We start from the raw sequence: 23,853 nt of genomic DNA on the forward strand, positions 1-23,853 counted from the left end.
CCAAGATCACAAAAGTGTTGTGACAATGAAAAAGGATAATTTAGTCTTTTTCTTGGTAGAACTGGATGTAGTCAATAATAATAGGGGTGGAAGAAGTAAAAACCCAACGCAATCATGCATTCGGTTATTTTGGACAAGATAGTGTGAGATAGGATTTTTTTTTAAGTTCGTGTTTCACATTTTTTTTTTAAAGCATTTATACCTAGCACATTAGGATAATGTAGATATGCTGAACTGGCTTGGGTTTTCAATTTACCATCAATAATCAATATAAGATAAGGATTTCAAATCACTAATATCCTATTAGGGTTGTCTTGAGTCATATTTAAATATTTGATTAATTCAATTTAATTTTTGAATCCAAAATTTTATTTGATCATCTAATTTATAGAATTAATTGGATATAAAGTATTCAGATTATGAGTCAATATGGTGAACTATTCAAATTATATTCACAATGAGTAAATTTCCTTTTTTTAAATAATTTTTTTTAAAATTTGAAACAAAATAAATAATATAATTATTTTAAAAATTATGAAAAGGAACAAGAATTTAATTTGTTTCTCATTGGTTAGTCTTTTCCAATCGGAAGCATTTATTAGGGACGGGCCTATTTATATAGCTTTCAAAATAGGTTGGAATCCGCAAGCCAACTCGGTCCACTATGGATTTGGACCGGGTTGGGTTGAAATTTTTTTACAAATTTCAGTACAAGTTAATTTTGACCCAGTCTACTTAGAATTCGACTCACTTGGATTGAACTCGTGGTGAGCCGGGTTGACTCATCAACCAACAAATAAAGGGTCACACAAGTGCTTTTTATTATATTGGGCTTTGTATTTGGGACGAGTTAGGTTGTTTTTTTTAACCAACACATTGGTAATTTGTATTGAAGTTTATTTAGATTTTAACATCCTTTTGGATTGTATTTGGATTCTATCGAAGTTTATTTAGATTTTAATCATAATTATAATTTAGTTTTCTTTAGACTGAAGAAAAAAAAATTGTATTTTTTTTAATTGTGAGCCAACCTGTTTAACCCACAAACCCGTGGTGAGCCGGGATAGGTTCAAAATTTTTTGTCTCGTTAATTAGTGAGTTAGGTTTGGTTGACTCACTAAGTGGTCAACCCGTGATGGGTTTGGTCGTGCCAGGCCGGGTTACCCGTTTTGACAACTCTACCTATTTATATAAGGACAATGATATATAACTAAATTTTGACAACGTGGGTCTTATTTTTCTAGAAACTACGAAGTTAGAAACATAAAAAAGTAACGTGGTTTGTTGTTTCTATATCTAAAATCCAAGTAATATTGTTGTTCTTACCATTAGAGACCTTCTCACCAATAGAATCAGAAATGAGATTGTTCACTTTGTGTGAGACTTCACTTTTGGCTTCTTGAATCATCTTCATGATTTGATGCATTTGTTCATCTGAGAATAGATCACCTTCCTTGTTTACTCGTTGATCTTGTTGTTTGATCATTGTCTTATCCTTCTCAACAATAATGTGATAAGTGTGAAAAATGCTTATTATTCATATTTGATTAGACCTCTTAATTGTATTTATTCATGTGTTTTGTGAAAATATTTATGATGTTTTTAGTTTGTTTTTTTTTCAAATAGGTATACTTTGTATTTTATTGGGGATTATTGTATAGGAAAGTGAAGGATTGAAGAAGAAGTGAGAGTTAGACTGTCACGATCGTGTCGCCCAGCGAGCATGCCAGGTCGCCAGTGAGATTGCCAGGTCGCTCAGCGAGAAAGTTATCTCGCCCAAAAAGAAGATGGTTTTTTGAAGCGGTCATAGTTTCGAAAGTTACACGAAATTGGGGTGCTGGTATGTGGGAACGCAACAGAGTCAGGAAAAACACGGGAAATGTAATTACAGGGCAAGAAAAACTCAAATTACTTCATTCATTCCATCAATTTCATCCAACTTTTGTGCCTAGATGCTTAGGAGTGACTAAACTCCTCTTTCATTGGGGTTGGATGTAATGAACTTGTATTCTTTGTAATTTTCCTATGCAATATGATCTTTGTCTTTGTTCATATGTTTTATCTTAGTTATTATTGTGCATGATGGAAATCTTTGTTAGTTGGTTGTATCTAATCATTGGAAAATGAATTGGAACTCAACCTTGGATAGAACAACCATGAGATTGGGTTCTAGGAATAGACGTAATCTCTAGGTCATTCTAGACATTGAATCTTAATGCAAGTCTTGTGTTATTTAAGGGATTAATGTTTTGGCACATTGACTTAGAACTTGCCTTTAAGGAATTAGGGTTAGTGAGCTTATAATGTGGATGTTTGAGCAAGATAGAGATATTGTATGGGAAATATTGCATTATTATGGTTCATAAAATCCAACCTTAGTGAAGTCTTTCCTAAATTATTTCATAACTTCAGTGTTCAGTAATTTTGTTTGTTTATCTTGTGAATTAAATCAACCATTAATGTTGTCATCATTGCTAAAATTAGTAAATAATTACAATTAGACAAACAAACACAAATCCCTTGGGAAAATGATACTTGTACTTCCATTTTACTACTTCTAACGAATTGGTACACTTGTCAAAGAGTCAACACAATGTTGTTAATAACCTTTTCACTTTTGGTGTTGTACCAAGAAGGATAGTCGTGCTTAGCATAACACTCATCTACTATGTGGTATAGTTTGTGGCGATAACTACATTGTTTGCCATTATTTTGGTTTTTGTTCTCGCCTCGTCCTTGTCCCTTCCAACTCTCATTATTCTTGGAGTTTCTTTGACCTTCAGTATTTGCAATACTGAACAAAACCTTACTTTCTTTTATGATGATCCCAATTAATTGACGTTCTTATTGCATAACAAGAGAGAAGACGCGATTTATACCTGGTAATGTCTCCATCAACATAATTTGTGTTTTTACAATACTATAAATGCCATTGAGACCTTTTAGAAAACACATGATATACTTAGATTCTTTGTGCTTGATAATATTTTTAATGAAATCACAATCACATTTAACCTTATAGGTGCAACCTAACATTGGTATGAGATATTTAAGTTCCTCCCACAATGCCTTTAGATCCATGAAGAAACATGTGACTAATCTTTCTCCTTGTTTGGTTGAGTGTAGTTCTTGGAGAAGGTCAGAGATCCTAAAATGATCTCCCTTGGAAAAACGCTTATATAGATCGTCCCATAAATTTTTCGTCTTTTCAATGTACATAACACCTTGAAACACATGATTACACTCAATCCTTTAGTTATATTTATCACATGCATACACACATTAATAAGGATCACATACGGGTCCACATAATCCACATACTAATCCAAAAATATCTTCATACACCTTCTGAAAGTCTTCTATTGAGCATTTTCTACCAAATACTTAAAACCTAACTCATTTTCTCTCATCAGGTATACAAACCTCGACTACATAAATTAGGATGGATTTAAAGTATATAATTACCTACACCTTAACATGCATTGTAATTTCAAAATCCAACATATTATTTGACGACACAATTAACCTTTTTCATCTTCTCATCACTAGATATCTCAATCTGTATGCCTTAAACCACTATTAAAGTTAGAAACATTTATTACAATATAAATATTTGCTTAATACCCACCATCATCCACAAATCAGATATAATATCATACTTGTGACATCAAAATCACAAAGCATACATCCACTTCATTTAAATTAAAGTAATAATCATTTAAGCATACAATTAGACAATTTATGCATATAAATTGTGCTTAACTCAAAACTAAAAATTGTCATGCCTAAACCTTAAGACTTAAAATGAACTAGGACTTGGATTTGAAAAAAAAAAGATAGACTATAGTTTTATAATTAAAGACAAAGACTCTAGTTAACCAAGTACATCAGATGCACATGCAAAGAGTGTTCTATTGCTCTATATTGATAAGTGCCAAAATTAAGTAAAGATTCATAGAAAAGTCTGGCACTTATGTTTTTAACTTGTGTTCATTTGATTTTGATTCCCCTAATTTAAGTAAAAATGAGGTTTAGTCACATGTTTCCAAGTTTTTGTTGAACAGAAGTCACTTGATCCCTGTTTTGTGTAAATTTAAGGTAAAGTAGAGTATAAAGAGGAAAGAACTTAAGAGGAGCAAAGGAGAAAGCAAGAAATAGATAAAATAGGGAAGAAATTCTGCCAAGGTCGCTCAAACCAAAAAAATCTCGCTCAAGCTAAAACTAGTGCCACCATTCTCGCCTAAGCGACGAAGGACCTCGCCTAAGCGAGAGCTTGTGCAGTGGAGATCATCTCTTACCGCCATTCTCGCCCAAGCGAGATCTGATGCTGCAAATCTCGCCTAAGCGAGAGTTCGTGAAGAAGCCTATGCAGTTGTGTGATTCTCGCTCAAGCTAGAACTGGGTTGCCTAAGCGAGACCCTTTTTTCAGCTCGAAGTACTCTGACTCGACTAAGCGAGATATTTTCTTCAGCACTTCTTGCCCAAGCGAGACCCTTTCTTCAGCATGAAGTACTCTATCTTGCCCAAGCGAGATTTAGTAGCCCAAACAAGATTTCGTGCTGTATATATATTCTCGAAGTTTAGAAAGGAAACTAGCTAGAGTTTTTGGAGAAGAAATATAGACCCGCTGGAGAGCTACAACCAAGAGCAGAGCATAAATCATCGTTTTCTTCTTCTTCTTTTTCTTCTTCTTTAGTTCTTAGGATTTGATAGCTATCATGAGTGGCTAATCTCTTTCCTTGGGATTGAATGTAATCTACTCGAACCTGGATGTAATTTGGTGATATTTATATATAACATTTATGTTTTTACTCAATATTGGTATTATTGTTTTGTTCTTAATGCTTGATTCTATGTAATTAATAGGTGTCTTGATTTTGATTTTTAGATCTGACTGGAAAATATTTTTGAAAATCTGATTTGAACAATGATACTTGATATACTGTGATGCTAGGAATAGATCTCAATATATCAATTGCTTATAACACTCGACCGTAATGTTGGATAGTTTGCTGAATATGTGAGGAATCAATATTTAGGGAACTAATCTTATGAATTTTATACGCGAGGGATCAATATAAATAATTTTTGAGTGTTGCATCAATATTGGTATTTTCAGATGTTATGTATTATATTCATCCAGATTACAGACAAGATTGATAGATGAAATTCAATCTCAGTTTCTTTTACTGAATTTTTGTAAACTTTTATGCTTTTACTAAATTAATTTTATGAAATAGTCAATGATAAATCAAATTAAAATCTTTATACATAGGCTGATTGAGATGATTATTTATTTTCACTGAATTCGTTCATCGTGAGTTCAACACTCTTACTTCAAATCATTATATTAAAGTTGATTTTTGGTACGCTTGCCAAGAGATCAACATATATGCGAACCTTTTTTAGTTTCAACAAGTAATTGGCGAACATAATGGCAACTTGAACCAATGTTTACCAACTTCCAATATCACAAAAGAATATTAAATATAAAAATGCAATGAACATTCTTTAGTTTTCCTCTCAAAAAGTTTTGCCTTTATATGCAACACCATAATCTCGTACTCAACTTGCAACTCAAGATCTTAAAATATGGCATGCAAATTACAAGTATCTTTAGAAAGACAAATTTTATTTTTAAATTTGTTAACCAAATCATAAATAAACTAGTTTTCCTTACTTAGACTTTATATTACTTAATAAGGCAAGACAACTTTCAACATTTATAGGTCCTAATAATTATTTAGTTTTGAGACAATTCCAAAATTTTCAAGTAGTTTAAGGGGTGATTACATTTTGAAAAGAACAAGATTTAAGGAAATGGAAGTTGAGTGAGGATGGAAAAAAGAGAGAAGAAAAAAAGTAAAAATGAAAGGCTGGCAAATGATAAAAAAAGAAAAGAAAAGGAGTCTTTACAATAATGATGAATTAAAATTATAGTTAAATATATTTTTTATTTTTAAACTTTGACACAAATTTTGAATTCTTTATTGTTACAAGCTTAAAAATAAATAGATACAGTCTTTCTAAACTAATTGAGTTAAAAAATAGTATTTTAGATTGACATTTGAGTTGTTTATATCATTTGACATATTTTAGTTCACATACTAAGTAAAATGTTTTTTAACACATAAAAAAAATTAACCTCGTTGAATTGAAATAACCATATCCATTTAATTTTAAAGTTTAAGACCAAAATGTATTAAAATTTATGACGAAAATGAATTTTAATTTTATGTGGAGCAATGTTATTCTCATTAGAATGATTAATTCATTGTTGTATTAAATATTTAATAAAAGAAATGTTATTTTTCATTGAATCTTGTCATTTGATATTAAAAATATACCCTAAACAAGTTAAGGTTAACAACAAAATAAGTCCCACAAAATTCATATAAATAAATATATTTAGGAAAGATATAAACCATAAAAATATAAATATAATACCTATGAGTCTAGACGTTTCATTTCCAAACAAGAATGCGTTAACATAAGTCAAGCCAAACATTACATAACAAAGTAACATAAAATTGTACAAAAATTAAAAAAAGGTTAAATATGATTTTGTTCCCTTAACTTTCAGTGAACTTTGGAATCAATCCATTTCGAAACTTTGGATCAATTTAGTTTTTAATCTTTCGAAATATGTTGATTTAGTCCTTTTAATTAAATTTTATTAGGTTTATTTGATATTTCGTACGCATTTCAGGATTGTATTTGAGTTGTTTATACTGTTTGACACATTTCTGTTTTAATGTTAAGTCAAATACTATTATGAAACACACTTGAGATGTCAAATAAACTTAACAAAATTTGATTAAAAGAACTAAATCCACGTATTTTGAGAGAAAGATGACTAAATTGGTCCAAAGTTTTGAAATAGACTAATTCCAAAATTCACTAAGAGTTAATGAATCAAAAATATATTTAACCCAAATAAAATACTAAAACATATGAAAAAAAAATCAAATTTTGTATATTTTAGTAATATTCAAAATTATCTTATTTTTTACTAATTTATTTGAATTTTCAAACTTTTTCAAAATTCTTTATTCAAACTCAATAATTTATCATAAATAATTTTTAAGTTGAAAAAATAGTCGTATTCCATAAAAAAAATCCCAAAAATATAGTAAATATGTAAAATATAACGTATATATCCAGTCATTTTCTGATGCATTTCCGACAAAACTCTTATTAACATTAAATATTTAACGTTTGTTATGAGATCAAATAATTTAATTTTATTCTTAAAAACATTAATGTTAAAAAAAAACAATTAAAATGAGGATAGGTCATTGAACTACTAGAAAATAAATTAATAAAGAGTTGTCATTTTGAAAAAAAAAACATTAAATAGTTAAATGTTGAAAAAATAATTCATTAATTACAATCTTGAAAATTTATTAAATTACTATCTTTTAACATTTGTATTATCAAATCTATACCACATTAACTGTAATGTTTACAAAAAAAAAATCATAAAAACTATAATATTAAAAGGTTTTAAATAATTCATTAAATATAAAGATATATTGAACAAATAAACAAAGAAATAACTTGAAGTTGTAAATGCATATTTATTTAGTTTGAATTATGCAACGTCTTAACCTAAGACAAGTCTTTGTAATATTTATATGAAATTAGATTACCAAGCTTTTCATGAACACTATTAAAACACAGAACAATAAGAAATTTATAACTAAATCAGTCCATACATAAATTAAAAATTTAGAACTTTTATAAAAATAATTTATGTATAAATTAATTCTAACTTATAAAAAAATTATTTATTTTATTAATATTCTCCAAACACATATTTAGAAATAGATGTGGAAGATGAACATATTTAACATCCAATCAAACATGTTATACCTAATGTGATTTCAACTTAGCATTTGTTTCAACTAAAATCATTTAAGGAAGGTTATGCCATTGGTGTTGTAGATCAATTGAAGGGGCTAATTTCCCCACCCCATAATTTATCTCATTTATTTTTCAATTAATATAAGAGTAATATTTTTGAAATAAATTTAATATGATTGCCTTGTATTGAATTAGAAAAAATTGAACTCCATAAATGAATAAATGTGCATATTAATTATTATTAATAATTGTAAAGAAATAAATAAATGTCTTACATTCATTTATGCCAATTCATGAAAAATAGTGATATGCATACCTTAATTGTTACAAGGGGTGAATAAAAATATGATTTTTTTCCTCTTTTTGTCTTAGTTTCCACAACCAGAAGATCAAAGGCATGTAGAAAGCCTAAAAGGCCATTGAAAAACATAATTGTGAGAGACTTTGGTCGCAGCAATTGGGTGGTACCAAAAGGAGGCAATAAAACTATTGAATTTGGAAGCTTTGTTAGCAGTAATATAAGAGAGAGAAGAAGACTCATCCACTTCTCTCCCATTTCCAAACCTTATTCACACAACACAATACAAAAAACCTCTCTTTAGAGCCAGAATTTCAAACACACTCGCCTCTCACTGCGCGTGCCCTTCAAACATGACCATCTTCTTCTTCCTAGGACCTCTCTCAGGTGCAAAACCCCTTTTCCTTTTTCAACTTCTTATTGATTTCTCTTTTCATTTCCTTGATTCACAACTTGTTGCTGTGTCTTTCTGTGATTTTTTTCAACTGGGGGATGGTAAAGGTGGGTTTTTTTATTGTTACTCATAACTTGAATACGTTTTGGCCGGGGAAGTTTACTTGTGGGGTTTGTGGGTACTTGGATTCGTGAGTCAAGATTCAGACTTTACTGTGTTCGGGGATTGAATTAGAGAAGATTGCAAACGGATAATTTTTTGATGTAGGGGAATTCTGGGACTGTGTTTTCATGGGTAGGGACTTCTTTTTACTGTCATGTTGTTTCAATTATTATCAGAGGTTGCGTCGAAAAGATAAAAAGAATCTGTCTGGATTGTATTTGTAAGGTTTTTTTTTTCTTTCTGTATTTCTAATAGGTTTATAACTTAACTGAACATACTGATATGCATTTTTTTTTTCTCATTATTTTCCATTTTTCTTGTTTATGTCGGATTCTTCATAGAGTAATAGTGGTACTTATCTCTAGATCATTTCAAATTTGGAATGATTTGAAGGGAACATGATTGGAAGCTTCAACCAGACTGATTCAATCGAGTGCTGTGAAGCTGCAATGCAGAAATCCTATTCTCAGGAATCTGGTCCTGTCATGAAGAAGTCAAAAACCAGAACTTTGGCTTCTCAGAATGTAGATTATTGTGAAATGGCAGAGAGTGAGGACAGGCTTAGTGACATGCCAGATTGTCTTATTCATCACATCTTGTCATTTCTGGAAACAAAGGATGCTATTCAAACTTCTGTTTTATCAAAGAGGTGGAGGTATCTTTGGGTTTCAGTTCCCTGCTTGAATTTCAGTAGCAAATCATTCACCCGGTTGGTTGATTTCAAGAAGTTTGTGCTGTGGGTTCTAAACCACCGTGATTCTTCTCATGTCAAGCTTCTTGTTTACTATCGCTTCGGGGTAGATTATGCCACAGATCAACATCTATTGAATAAGGTTATTGAGTATGCAGCATCACATGGGGTTGAAGAAATCAAAATCAATCTCCGTGCAAAAACATCTGGTAGTCCTCCTGTTGAAATTCCTTTGTCTCTATTTTCTTGCCAATCTTTGAAAAAGCTTGAGTTAAAAGATTGCCATCCTACGAATGTGTCATCCCCTATAGGTTGCAAATCATTGGACTTGTTGCATCTGGAACAGTTTGCAATGGATCCTGCTGCTGCGGACTTTTCAAATCCATTTGCAAGTTTGGCAGAACTATTTGGTTTTACAACGTTGACAACTCTGCATCTAAATAACTTCACTCTGTGTTACACAGGAATTGACTGTCTGGATCCATTTGCTAATTGTGTCCATATGAAGAACTTGCACTTAAGTGAAATGTCCTTTAAGTCAGATTTGAACCCTAAGGATTTTGTGATATCAGCTCCCAAACTCAGTAACTTGAATCTAATGTGCAACCGCTTTAAATGCAAGATTGTAGTTTCTGCACCACAGCTTTCCAATTTCACTTACTTGTATTCTACACCTTGTGCTTTCTTTGAGTTCCGGCTTCCATCTTTGGATGGCTTGGTCATTGATATTCATGAACCACATGACCGATTTGAAAAATGTCGTCGAAGGAAAAGAGAGGAGACTCTACATGGTTTGATCAATATGTTACGCGGATATCATAGTGCAGAAGCTGTTAAACTATCTTTCTGCACAGCTGCGGTATGGAGAAGTTTCTGTTATGTTTGTGTCTATGCCTGCAATTGTTGGCTTATGTATAATTTTTTAAAGAACTTTTTGAATTTCAGGTTACTTGTGGGACTGCAGCCCTGTTAAAACCAGAACGTTTGCCTCCTAGTAAATTGAAGTCATTGAACTTTGGAGTGGGATCAACATATAAAATCTTCATCAACAACCTTGACCATATAACTGCCTACTTCCGCAATTGTTCTCAGCATGCAGACTTTGAGATTGTGGCTGTTTAGAAGGTATTCATAAGTCCTATTCATTCAATGATATTTTGTTCTCTCTTTGTTACCGTAATACTGATTATATTCCTTAATTTGTCTGTCATAGTTCATCATATATCTTTCAATAATAAAATAAAAGAGCTTGGTTCAATGGTTGGTTGACATTTGTAATCAGTGTATAATACTAAAATTTTCCACCTAGTCTTACATTTTGCTCACATAGTTGTTCCATGACTTGAAAACTTTTAGACAACAAGTAAATTCATTTGCCTTTAATTTTTGTATGTGGTGCGATTCACTGAATTTTATATGCTTTTAGCATGTTCAAAAGTTTGATGAGCTATTGAACATGCTCATTGCTATTTGTTTGAAGTTCAGATTCTCTGCTGGATTTTTTGATATTATCCTCTGCTGTGCCTGCAAAATATGATGTTGGTATTTTAATTTTTTTCAAACATATTTTAAAACATCAACATCAATGTTTATCAGTATATTTTGAAGACACAAAGAACAACACAGAGAAATCCAGCAGAGAATCCAAATTCATTTGTTTGCATTGTTGTCTCTCTCTTTCCAATGTGTGTTTGATGGCTAACATAAAAAGTAGTAGATAATAGATTTTAATTTCCCTAATCCCCAACGCTCTCTTTCTCGACCCATTTATTCTCTATTTTCATTGAGTTGCTGTAACACCTGCCTAACAACACTCTCTATGAACCAGTGATTACAATCCTTTTCATGTTTCAAACCAAAACTGTCAATGCTTGTGATAATTTTGGGGTTGTAGTTCATGTTAGCATTTTGTTGCATCACGACGACTCATCATGTCTTGGTAATTCTGTCATTTGCATGCCATTTATAGCATTTATATTTGAGAGTTTATCAGAATTGTATTTTTTTCCCACCTCTTATTGAGCCCTCTCAAGACTTCTCAGAATTGTATTCTTTCCTACCTCTCATTGAGCTCTGTTAAGAGTTTATCAGAATTGTATTCTTTCTTACCTCTTACAGAGCTCTCTAGTCATATCATATCCATCTTCTTTTTGTTTGATCTTAACTACCAATTAAGCTGAAAAATTCTTAGTCAATGTAATACTTAGACTATATGTGTTTGGTATTTTTGTTTTCATCATTAATAGGGTATTTTTATGATTAAAAGTAGAAGCCTATCAGCTTGAACACATGACAGTTTGGATCTTTGATGCAATGAAAAATTGAAAGTCTAATTTCTATATTTACACATCTAATTTATAAATTTGATATTTATAGTTTATTTTTCAAAAATCAACCACGTTGAGAACAGAGATATGGCTAAATTATAATATATAAGTTGATGCAAACCTAGTCTTCTAAATCTGTTTTATAAGATTGAATTAGATTTAAATTCCGTGTTCTTAAAAGAAAGATATATTTTCATTTGTGTTTCATACTTATGAAAGCAAAATGAAATAAGATAGTTTATACAGTTAATATTTTGCAGATGTGCACTTGTTAATAAACCTTTCTTTGAGTTTTCTATTATGTCTCTGACCATATAAAATTATTGAATGTCAGTGTTTGTAAATATGATATTAAGTATCTCATGAATTGAAGATCTTTGATTATAATTTCTTTATCTTTATTTTAAACTTTTAAGAACTCTCTGGATTTGTTTGACAGAATTGATGTTCACTTTTTCTTAATTTTGCAGATACTTTGGAGAGGAGGTTTGACTCATGCTGAGACGGGATTAACCCAATACTTGGATCCGAATGATTCAAACAAGGATTAGTGTTTGGTATAGTTTTATTGGAAAAAAAGTTGGATAAATTCATGGGTTGATTTTTGATAAACAGGCTATAATGAAATAGAAATTCAAATGTTTCTTTTTTTTTTTTTTGCAAATATGTATCATGATTCTGGTTTATAGTCATATTTTGCCCCTCCCTGTCATATCCAAATACAGACATTTTTATATTTTAAAATAAATTGAAAATTAGTGTTTAATTAGATTATAACAATTGATGATTTTTATATCAATTAATTTTAGTATTATAATGGGTGAAAATACAACTATTATATGATCTACATCTTTACCATTTTTTGATGATTATGACAAATATTAAATATAAGGGAAAATGAAATTATGTAACATTTATTATAATAAAAATTAATTATGGAATGAAATTGTAAGACCAGAAGTACAAAAATAAATGATTTCATTATTAGTTAGTTCTATTATGTTTTTATGTTGTTATTTTTCCGTCTGAATTTTGTATAATAACTTTAAATATTATTAAAAATAAAACAAAATAATAATCTAATTTATTTACATTAAATGGATATATTTTTATTTATTATTGGTTCTTTTGGAGAGTGGAGACATGTTCTTCCGCAAGTGTATCTAGACTTTCATTATATCTTTATTATACTGAAATATGTAAATATTGTTTTATTTTTTGAATAAGAAGATTATATCTTATAGCTACACTTGTCTGCTTGAAAACAATGATATGAGTAGTTATAAAAAAAATATTTTTTATATAATAATAGTTTAACCTTTGATTGATTTATTAATGCAAACAACTATATCCATCATCATACATGACCCAAAAAAATAAATCTTTTAGTTTTTCCTCTTCCTTTATATAGTTTTGTATGTTTTAAGACTTTTCTCGCCACTTTTAAAGTTTTAAATTTTGTGCATTTTTATCTTTTAAAGAAAGGGGAGTGATTTGCCTTTCGAGTGTATTATTTATAATAATAAGTATGGTAATATTAAGATTTTTTTACAAAATAAGAAATATTAATAAATAGATGTTGAAATATTCATCAAATTTGTTATTAATTTAATAAAAAAAAGTTGCATAGTTATATAATTCCGGGCTTGCAAAATATATAGATTGAATACATTAAGCATATGACAATTACAAAACAATCATAAACTGATTTTAGTGGTTTTTTATTTCAAGTTTTAAACTTTTTGAAAATTAAAATCACTTATTCATTAGCTTCATGATGAGAATAGACTAATCCTATTTGTTTTAAAGAGTAAAAAGATTGAAATCATAGGAGTGGTATGAGTTTTCATTTTAAACAAGGATAATATGATTCACCCAATATTTGTTTTTCCTAAATATGTATATTTGTAAGAATTCTTTATTATCAAGAGCAATGATCCACTTATCTAACAAAGATCCATATATTTGTTAATCATAATTTGACAATAAATAAAAAAAAAGATCCATAAGATCTAAATGAAAAAAAATAGAAAGAGATGTAGAGATAAAAATCACAAATATGAAAGGATAACATGGAAGACAACTCAAATTAGAAATTTGAACAGAAATACCAGAAAATAATTTTTTTTATATAAATTCTTTTACTAATTGTATTCCAAAAGTAAAAAAAAAATTAAACAAGTCACTCAAACACAATTTATTCATTTTAGTAATCAGTTAAAAACTATCTATTTTATAAATTTTGATATAATATTACAACATGCCCCAGTTTTTACATGAAAATATTATTTCATACTTTTTTTAAAAACCAAAATATCATATTTTTAATTGAATCTCTTAATATTCCTTAAAAATATGAATTTATTTAGATGATAAAAGGTTTCTAGTGAATTTTAAGTAAGATTTCTTCATCTCTACTACCAAAAGAAAATGGTGCTTCTAAAAGTAGCTTTTTCCTTTACACAACCCAACACACGTGTCTAATGGTTCGTGTGACTGACACAAAGACAAACACTACACAGATACTGAATCGATCAATCAATGGTGGTTGCGTCCATTCGTCTTCTTCCTTCTCCATTCCTTTCTTTCGCTCCTCGTCTCTCTCTATATTCATGCCGCTCTCGTCCCTCTTCCGTTGTAGCCTTCTCTTCCGTCCACTCCAGTACCCATTCAACTTCCACTATTTTATTTTTCGCACAATGCAACCTCGCTTTACCCTATCTTTTCTATTGGAACACTATTCTTTGTTGAAAATTACACTTTTTTTTTTCTTTTTCTTTTTCTGAAAAGATGAAATCAATTATCTGTTTAAGCTATTGCTTGCAAATTGTGTTGACTTGTGAGTTCATGTTGCTGCAGCGGCTCCCAAGGGAGACGGTGGAGTGGAACTAGGTGGTGATCAAAGACAAGCAGAAGTTATTTTTTTGGGGACTGGAACCAGTGAAGGGGTTCCTCGTGTTAGTTGCTTGACTAACCCTTTACATAAATGTGAGGTACATGACATTATTCAACCAAACCATGTTGTTATAATTGATGAATGAATATGATGTGATGCTATGGAATTGGATCATTGGGGTTTATTAGTTTTGGTATGATGTTTTTTACAGGTGTGTTCAAAAGCTGCCCAACCGGGTAATAGGAATAGGAGACTTAACACAAGCATTCTCATTCGTCACCCCAATTCTTCAGGAACACAGAACATTCTTATAGATGCTGGAAAGTATGTCTTTGATTGTCCTATGTGATATGCACTGCAATTGTGTTCGGTTAGGAATTACGAGGATGGCATTTATCTTGCTTTTATTTTGAATGTTAGTCCGTATCTGCGATTTCGTGGTGATTTTAGGCTGTCCCCTTATTGTACTTCCATTTCTTTTTCGAGCTTTGCTGGAACATGGACTCATTATTAATACTTAGCAATTTTAGCTCTCCTTTGATACAATACTTGTATAATTCATATTGTATACTGAAGAGGCCCAAAATTGATCCATTAACAATTGAAGGACTCTACACCTTCAATGACTTAAACTACTGAACTGGTGGTTTGTACATGGATATGCATAGTATGCATATTGGTCATGATAGAATGGATTATGGGTGTCAATGAGTATTTTTTTTGTTTCTCTCAAAGATAGTCTTGTGTTTGCGGACTGGATTCTATTTAAGTCTGAGTTGGCCAGTCATTGAATGATATTGATATATCCTGTGTCAGGATAAAGTGATGTCCGAACCATGAATATATTGTAGATTTTTATTATTGTAAGATGGATTTAAATCATTTGAGTTCAGTTTCAAGGCAAACCTGGACATGGTTAGATTATGTGCTTCATTTGGGTGCTGATAACAAATTAATTTACTTGTTGCAGATTTTTCTATCACAGTGCTCTCCGGTGGTTTCCTGCTTATGGGTTAGTTTTTGCCTGTTATTAACGTTGTTAAATGTGATGATGGCTTCTCTGTTTGTGGATTTTACCTTTTGCTTTCTTTTTAGGAAAAAATATGATGCAGCATTAATAACAATGGTAACGAAAGGACATGCAAATTAGGAAACGAAACTTGCACACACTATGTGTAGTATATACACAATTTGGGACTGTTGACGAAGTTATTTAAGTTTATCCTCTGGTTTGCATAGAAGCCCGTGAGGAGTGTACCGGGGTACGATTGTGCAAGCATCAATAACCATGCAAAATGAATTGGGCTTGTCAAATATCTGGAATGTTTTTAATGCTAAGCTATTTAAGAGAAAGTAATCTTAGAAGACTTGTACGTCAGTGACATTTCTTGTTGTTTGAAATGTTTTTTTCTTAAGGAATCTTGACTATTGACCCTAAAATTTTAGTAGATGGCGTTCTACATATTTTCTTGTATTTTTCTGCCTTGGTTTTATATCTCTGTAACTTATATATCTGCAGGATAAGAACAATAGATGCTGTCATTATTACTCATTCACATGCTGATGCAATTGGAGGTATGACATGATCTTTAATAATATTCTTTGGATAATTAATATGAACACGACATGTATATGATTGGCTAAAGTAATAAGAAATGTAATTGGTCATATAAACAAACTCTGCTTCTTTCTTCTACCCAGGTCTTGATGATCTCAGAGATTGGACAAACAATGTTCAGCCTCATATTCCAATATATGTAACCAAACGAGACTTTGAGGTCCTCTTCCATGTGCTTTCCTTCTAAATCCAAGTTGTTAATTTTACTTTCTGCTTGTTATCTGTATATGTACGTTGTAATTTTTATTTATGTTTGAAAGACCTCCTGCATATCTATGTATCCCTTTTAAGAAATTAATGCATACTATAAGAAATATTGAATTTGTGCATATTGGTGTTTCTTCTTTCTCTGGGATTGCCAAAGTATCCACAACTGATGTTATTGAAGTATATTTTATATATATATATCTACTTAATGCTAATGAATCTCTGCATCTGCTTTAACATTTACTCAATAGAAATTCATTATAATTTAGAAAATATTTATGACTTGTTGTAGTTAAAATTTGAGTAGGGTTAAAAAGTGGATTTAACTATACCCACCGAAACTGGCCTACTGAAACCTAATAATAATTGCCATCTGAAGAAATCATATCTTCCTCTCCTGAATTGGCTGAAGACCTGGAATTTTTTTATCAAAAGATCCTGTTTAATATCTCCAGAGGTTCAATCTTTTCTAATTTGCATGATGGAACACTTTTTTCACTATCCTAGCTTCTGAAATCATGTCTAAGAGAGAAGAGAAGCTGCTCATCCTGCATATATTCATGATTGTTTCAATAATCTACTCTGCTTTTAAGACAATTGTCATAATTTAGATTGTTGTTAGCTAAAAAATAAAGATGTTTTAGGAAAATTTTCTTCCTTTTCAAATATTTTAATTTATATCTTCCAGACTAGATCATAGGGTTTACTTGTCATCCGATTGGATATTTAATTTCTTCTGAGCTGCGGATTCGGAGTTCCTCTTAATAGCACTTGTAGCACTACCCTAGAGTGAAGGGGAAAAGCAGTGAAAACTTGTGCTTTTCATTTTCAATGATCCGCTGAATCATTAACCATTTTCTACTTCAATGAGCAACTGGTGGGATATGTTTTCATTTATAGTGAATTTATTCTTGTAATTGCTACTGAAAAGTGCAGGTGATGACAAAGACCCATTACTATTTAGTAGATACTAGTGTTATCTTACCTGGTGCCAAAGTCTCAGAGTTGCAATTCAAAATCATATCGGAAGAATCATTTTCTGTACATGGACTGAAGGTCAGTACCATTATTAGTTTTAACATCTTCAAGTGGGGTGTTCTCGTACTTTGTCTCTTTTCAACTTTTTTTCTCACTTATTGCTCAATCAATTAATTTCTGGCGTGTTCCTTCTTGTGGATGGGGCTTGGCTCTATTCCTTTTTGCCTTCTATTATTGTACTTCAGATTACCCCATTACCAGTTTGGCATGGCCAGAATTATCGGTCCCTTGGTTTTCGATTTGGTAATATATGTTACATTAGGTAATGTTTCTACACTAAGTAGAAAAGTGCTGGCATATGATTCAGTTCAGGCTTTTCATCTATTTATGTGGGCTAATCTTGTCTCTAAATTTGCAGTGATGTTAGTGAAATTCCTGAAGAAACTTACCCACTTCTAAACAACTGTGAAATTCTAATCCTGGTGATATACCCTCCCATCCTTTTTATCTTTCCACAACTGTGCTTTATACTTGCATGAAATAACTGTAAGCGCATGTATGATTTCTCCCTCACTCACATGTTGTTTGATTCCAAAGGATGCCTTAAGACCTGATCGTTCTACTTCCACACATATTGGACTTCCAAGGGTAATAATCTAATAACCAGCTTTACATTTGCTTAAACTTTTCTTTTAGGAAGGTGAATTATTCTGATCTTCCATTTCAGGCGTTGGAGGAAGTGCGAAAGATTCAACCCAAAAGAACACTCTTTACTGGTAAGTTTACCTTAAGCCTTCCAGTTATCATAATGTTTGCTCTACTTTCTTGCCTTAATCTACTATGGTTCATTAATCATCTATGATGCACAAATACGATATGTTGATACGATTAATTAAAAAATAATAAAATACGATACGTGATATATGCATATTGAAAAGTGTACAATAATTCTTAAAAATATGATAAATATATGATTATTATCATGTAAATTTAAATTAAAATCATATGTATTATAGTTGTCAACATAAAAGATTATGAATTATTGACATCATAAAAGTACTATAGCTATAGAGAATAGATACTTTATTAATAAGTATCAGTAAAATATCCTAAAATATTGGACACGGATACATGCCGGACACGGATACATGACCTAAATTGAAATATCGGTGCTTCATAGTTAATCATGCATTTAGGAAGCCTGATAGAACCCCTTAAGAAGTTCGAAATTAGTAAATAAAAAATCTGAGCCAGTTAGTAGTATATCATCAATGTAAAATGTTTAAGAGAAATAAGTTTCGATGTCTCCTTATTGATTATTTGAAGGTATGATGCATCTGATGGATCATGAAAAAGTGAATGACTACCTTGCGAGCTTATTGGAGTCTGAGGGCCTTGATGCACAATTGAGTTATGATGGACTTCGTATACCAGTCAGACTCTAGATTTTATACAGCCTCAATTTTTTTTTCTCAAAGAGAAGTTATTAAACAAAACATATAAATGATTTCACAAGTTCTCACATTCTGCAGACTACTGCAACTATTCCACCTTGTCATTGTTATTTCCTTGTCTCTATTAGCGACAAGGAACACTTATACCATAATGTAACAGGATCTTTTTCCCTTTACAATGAGATAATTAATTTTGTAGCGAAGTATTATTTTGGTCATTATACGTAAAGAATTAATGTATTTAGTTTCTAGAATACATATTCAGAAACTCTGTTTGAACCAGAAGATTGGTGTTTGAATTTAGCAGATATGAACACTGAAACTCTCACAGGGTTGGAACCACTACTTTGACATTGACAATAAAACATTTCAAGTATTGTTGCCCATCATAAACATAATTGGAGCTTATTGTTATGATATTTTGTATATTTGTGGCCTATACAGTTCCCACTTGGCAATTCATATTGAGTCAATATGAAAGAAAAAAAAAACATGTAAAAGAAATTAATGTTGGAACTATGGTCCACTGTGTTTTGAGTCAATAAAAGATTAGTGTTAGGATCAGAAAAGCAAGTACTTTTCCTTCTTATTGGTCGCAAAATGGATCACGTAATACCTGCAGTTTCATGAGTGGACGATGCATTTTGCAAAGTTTTGGAATAACATACGATAAAGTAGATCTATGCAAAACAATACGACAGGGTTGTCATGTTAGGTCGAGTGTTTGAATAAGATTTGAGTTTTTTTTCTCAATTATGTTTTTTATTTATTTATTATTTCCTCTTTTTTCTTTTAGAGTAAAATTTGATTTCTCAAAGTATTTCGAATGGTTTGTTTTAGTCCTACTGTGTCTCTAAAATTACATCGTCAACCCTGTTATTTGGTTAGCACATTTCTTAGAGTCTATATTTTTAAAACAAATGATCTTAAAGTGAGAGTTTTACTTATAGTGAAACCAAATTATATACAATTATTATGAAAACATTTCCAATGAAAGGTTGTGCCTAAACCATTGAATGATTGCATCTTTTCACCTATTCTTCAAAGGACATGATGTTTTAGGATAATGTTCACCAAACAAAGGGTTGACAAAGTATTTTCTTATTTTTAAATTTGAAATTTTCTCATTAAAAAAATTAGTGTTGCGATACAAACAAAATTTTACTCATAAATGATATCATATCACGTCGCTAAACTTCAATAAAGATGCTAAGGCTAAATACAAACTTTGTTTAAGAGATAAATTCAAATTATTCAAAAGCTTTTTCAATATTCTTTATTTTTGTCAAAAACATGAATTTAAATAAACCATCTACATGTATAAGGAAATATTTATCTGTTCTAATAAATATTATTTTATAATAGATTACAAAACTCATCAAAACTAAGAAAAGAACATGAAGTTCTATATAAAAAAAAAATTGTACTTATTTTTTTCAAAGATTTATAATATTTTTTTACAATTCTCTTGTTCACTTATTTATAGTTTATTTTTGTGTTAAATATGTTTTTGGTCTTTTAACTTTCAGTGAATTTTGAAATTAGTTTATTTCGAAACTTTGGACCAATTTAGTCCTTTATCTTTCGAAATACGTGAATTTAGTCATTTTAATCAAATTTTATTAGGTTTATTCGATGTTTCGTACATATTTCATGACTGTATTTGTGTTGTTTATACTGTTTGATACATTTTTTCTTTAATGTTAAGTCAAATAATATTATGAAACGCGTTTGAAATGTCAAATAAACTTAATAAAATTTGATTAAAAAGACTAAATCTACGTAATTCAAAAGATGAATGACTAAATTGGTTCAAAGTTTCGAAATAGACTAATTTCAAAATTCACCGAAAGTTAATGGACCAACATTTTTCTCTCATGTTAAACTTTTTGGCAAATGAATTTGCATTCGATTATACATATATGCAAAACTCATTTTTCTTATTAGGAATAGGTTTGACAAAAACTTCACCTCATCTCAACCGACATTTGGTTTCTAATATAAAATTTTATTAAGAGTTAAATAAAAAAAAAAAAAAGTGGACTTAAGAGTCATTATTGCGAGGAAGAATGCGAGAGACACGAGGGATTGTGAGAAAAACACATTTGGAAAGTTGGGCATGGTTTGTCCCTTCTTACGTCATCTCACCCTAAATTTTCTTTAACCCACAATCATTAACAATCTTCGATCAATTTCCCAATATCTCATAATAATTAAGTTTTTATGCATCATTATTTACTTTTTATCAATAATCAATACTTTTTAAAAAGTTATGAATTCACATAAAAGATAAATATATATACTTTCCATATGATATTCCAAAATAATCTCCACAAGTCAACAATAGTTAATACCAATGGATAGAGAGAAAAACAACCTTTTTTTTTTAATAACAAAAAACGTGGTCTTTACAAAAGTTTTCTTAATAGAAAAAAAAATGATACGTTGAATTTGTTGCATTCTTTTGAATTAGTCAAATGTTAGAGGGTTTTCTGTTCATAATTGTGTTAAGAAAATACTATGATTTGCAAGAAAAATATCAAATTTTATAGGTGAATAATTATTGTGAAACGAGTATTTGTCTGTATTATTACTAAAAAAAATTAGAAATATTTTTTTATAAATTAAATTTGGAGTTTTTTACAAGAATTGATATCATAATTAAATTAAATTAGAAACGAGTAATGAAGTTTTTTACAATCTATTGTAAAGCTTTGGTTATGATATATTTGGAGAGAATTTCTTACATTTTTTCTTATAAAATGCAGAAATGAAATAGATATATAATCACGAAACACTACTTTTAAAAATAATTGAGATAAAAAAAATATTTAACCTAAAATTTATAATTAATGATTTCTCATTGGTAATTAGTACACAAGCAACAATTATTAGCAATATATTCTATCACAATATGCCTCTGTTTTCTTTTATATATATATATATATATATATATATATATATATATATATATATATATATATATGAATGATTGTTCTCTTGGTAAAATATAAATGAAATTGTTGATTACTTTCTTATATGAATATAGAAATAGTTTAATTTGATTACATATTAAAGCAACATCAAACTTCATCCAAAATATCAAAATTAAAGCGTGCTTTCAAAGGCAACTTTTTTGCCCACCAACCACTTAGCACAATTAATAATTATTTGAAGTCACCATCACATTATTGACATAAATAACGATATCTATTCATATAAATTATATTCACATGATTTTAAAATTTAACGAGTTTTATTGGATACATATTCTTTTTTTAATATAGTTCTGAAGTCTCTTGATTTATATGATAACATAATTATTCAGAAAAATATATGTATTAACTGAAAAAAAAACGCCATGCTCTATATTATTATTATTATTATCATTGTGTAAGTTAAGAAATAATTCCGTAAGACTAGAAAATAGACAAGTATTTCGATAAAATAAATAAATAACTTAATTAGTTTCAGTGTCCTTATGATATACGTTGGCACGATTGTGACTTGTCGTGATTGATTACACTCCTTAAGCATAAATTAAAAATGTTACTAATTAAATATTTGTAGTGTGTTTACCTGAGTCTTAGTTCAAAAACATTGTTTAGATATATAAAAGACTGTATTGATTCATAAATTATGAGCATATATTAAAATATTATATATATATATATATATATATATATATATATATATATATATATAGTCTTAAAATTTTAAATTAAAAATATATCAATTTTTGAGTTAGGTTCATGTTTTATTGTTTTATTAGTTTTTTTTATAATAAACCATTTAAAGATCAATGAGTAGTTATGAGACGTAAAATAACTTATCCTTCAATCTTCTTTCTAAAATTGAAAAAATTGAATAATCGTAGAATGGTATTTAAGTTGTTTACGTCATTTGACATGTTTCAATTCAAATATTGACATAGAACATCTTAAGAAGTCTAAATAAATATTATATTTTTAGATGAAAATGACTATATCTATTCATTTAAAGTTTATGAATCAAAATATATCAAAATTTAGGATATATACAAATTATAATTTTCTGTCTAAGTTTAGAGACTCAACATATTTAATCCTATAATTGGAAATATCAAACTATAAAAATGATAAATAATTGATAATATAGGAATATCGGTCTATAATAATATTTGGAGTGGAATTTTTATATATTAGATAATAATTTTTTTAGATGAAATTATATGAAAATATATGAATCTTTACAAGAAATAATGTGTGAAATGTAATATTGAAAAATGATATTTTTGAGATTTGAATTGGGAAGAATGTTGTTGAGCATGAAAGTTAAGGAAGTAAAGTTAGAGGCATATTTGTCAATGTGAGGCATCATAACTAATTAATATGGTTATCAAATCATATCATATCAAACTATACAAGTAAAAAGTTCACTGTTAAAAAGTTGAAAATCAAGTGCCAAAAATTAAAGATTTACTTTTTATAGTATGTTTCTTTCTTCGATAAGAAAGGGAGAAAAACCACAAAATGTGAAAAAGAAGGGTGACATCAACTTGCATAATTAAAAAACAAAATAATTATTATTAATAAATAAATTAATCTTATTTCCATTCTTTTATCTAATTTAAACTCGTTATATTATATATATATATATATATATATATATATATATATATATATATATATATATATATATATATATATATATATATATATATAATATACTAATCACATGGAGGAAGATTAAAGTATTAAAATTATTTAGGTGGGCAAGTGAAGCTTCAACACAATAGTGTGAGGGTCTTGTAGAATAAATAATCGTGGATGGAGATACATATATAAAATTCAAATGTAAAAAAAAAATGAGAACAAAATATTTCATACTCATAATCTAAAAGGCCAAAATAAGAATAGTAATATTTATATTCACTTATTAAAGTGTGATTTTAAATCTCATATTGGGTAGATATGAAAAAGT

The 23,853-nt window shown here is 29.5% G+C and overlaps 2 protein-coding genes across 6 annotated transcripts; both read left to right on the forward strand.

Moving 5' to 3' along the window:
* Positions 1–8,283: 8,283 nt before the first annotated feature.
* Positions 8,284–12,450, forward strand: LOC114167379 (putative F-box/FBD/LRR-repeat protein At1g78840). Of its 5 annotated transcripts, none has more exons than XM_028052461.2 (5): positions 8,284–8,551; positions 9,062–9,620; positions 9,723–10,270; positions 10,357–10,536; positions 12,209–12,450. In XM_028052461.2, exons 2-4 carry the CDS (start codon positions 9,119–9,121, stop codon positions 10,531–10,533), a joined length of 1,227 nt encoding a protein of 408 aa, XP_027908262.1. In that variant the 5' UTR covers positions 8,284–8,551; positions 9,062–9,118; the 3' UTR covers positions 10,534–10,536; positions 12,209–12,450. The 5 variants fall into 5 exon arrangements, with proteins under 5 accessions (XP_027908262.1, XP_027908258.1, XP_027908260.1 ...); XM_028052459.2 differs by having other exon boundaries at positions 8,285–8,551; positions 9,114–9,620; XM_028052457.2 differs by having other exon boundaries at positions 9,062–10,270.
* A 1,749-nt stretch (positions 12,451–14,199) lies between these two features.
* On the forward strand, positions 14,200–19,094 carry LOC114167542 (Metallo-hydrolase/oxidoreductase superfamily protein). The gene is made up of 12 exons (XM_028052644.2): positions 14,200–14,400; positions 14,598–14,731; positions 14,846–14,958; positions 15,605–15,646; positions 16,154–16,209; positions 16,336–16,412; positions 17,396–17,515; positions 17,683–17,759; positions 17,856–17,919; positions 18,035–18,085; positions 18,165–18,213; positions 18,764–19,094. The coding sequence occupies exons 1-12, from the start codon at positions 14,280–14,282 to the stop codon at positions 18,880–18,882; spliced, it is 1,023 nt and encodes a 340-aa protein (XP_027908445.1). The 5' UTR covers positions 14,200–14,279; the 3' UTR covers positions 18,883–19,094.
* Positions 19,095–23,853: the final 4,759 nt, after the last annotated feature.

The sequence above is a fragment of the Vigna unguiculata genome, chromosome 10 (genome assembly GCF_037176805.1).
Source record: "Vigna unguiculata cultivar grain cowpea cultivar isolate G323 ecotype 2 chromosome 10, ASM3717680v1, whole genome shotgun sequence".
Taxonomy (NCBI): Eukaryota; Viridiplantae; Streptophyta; class Magnoliopsida; order Fabales; family Fabaceae; genus Vigna; species Vigna unguiculata.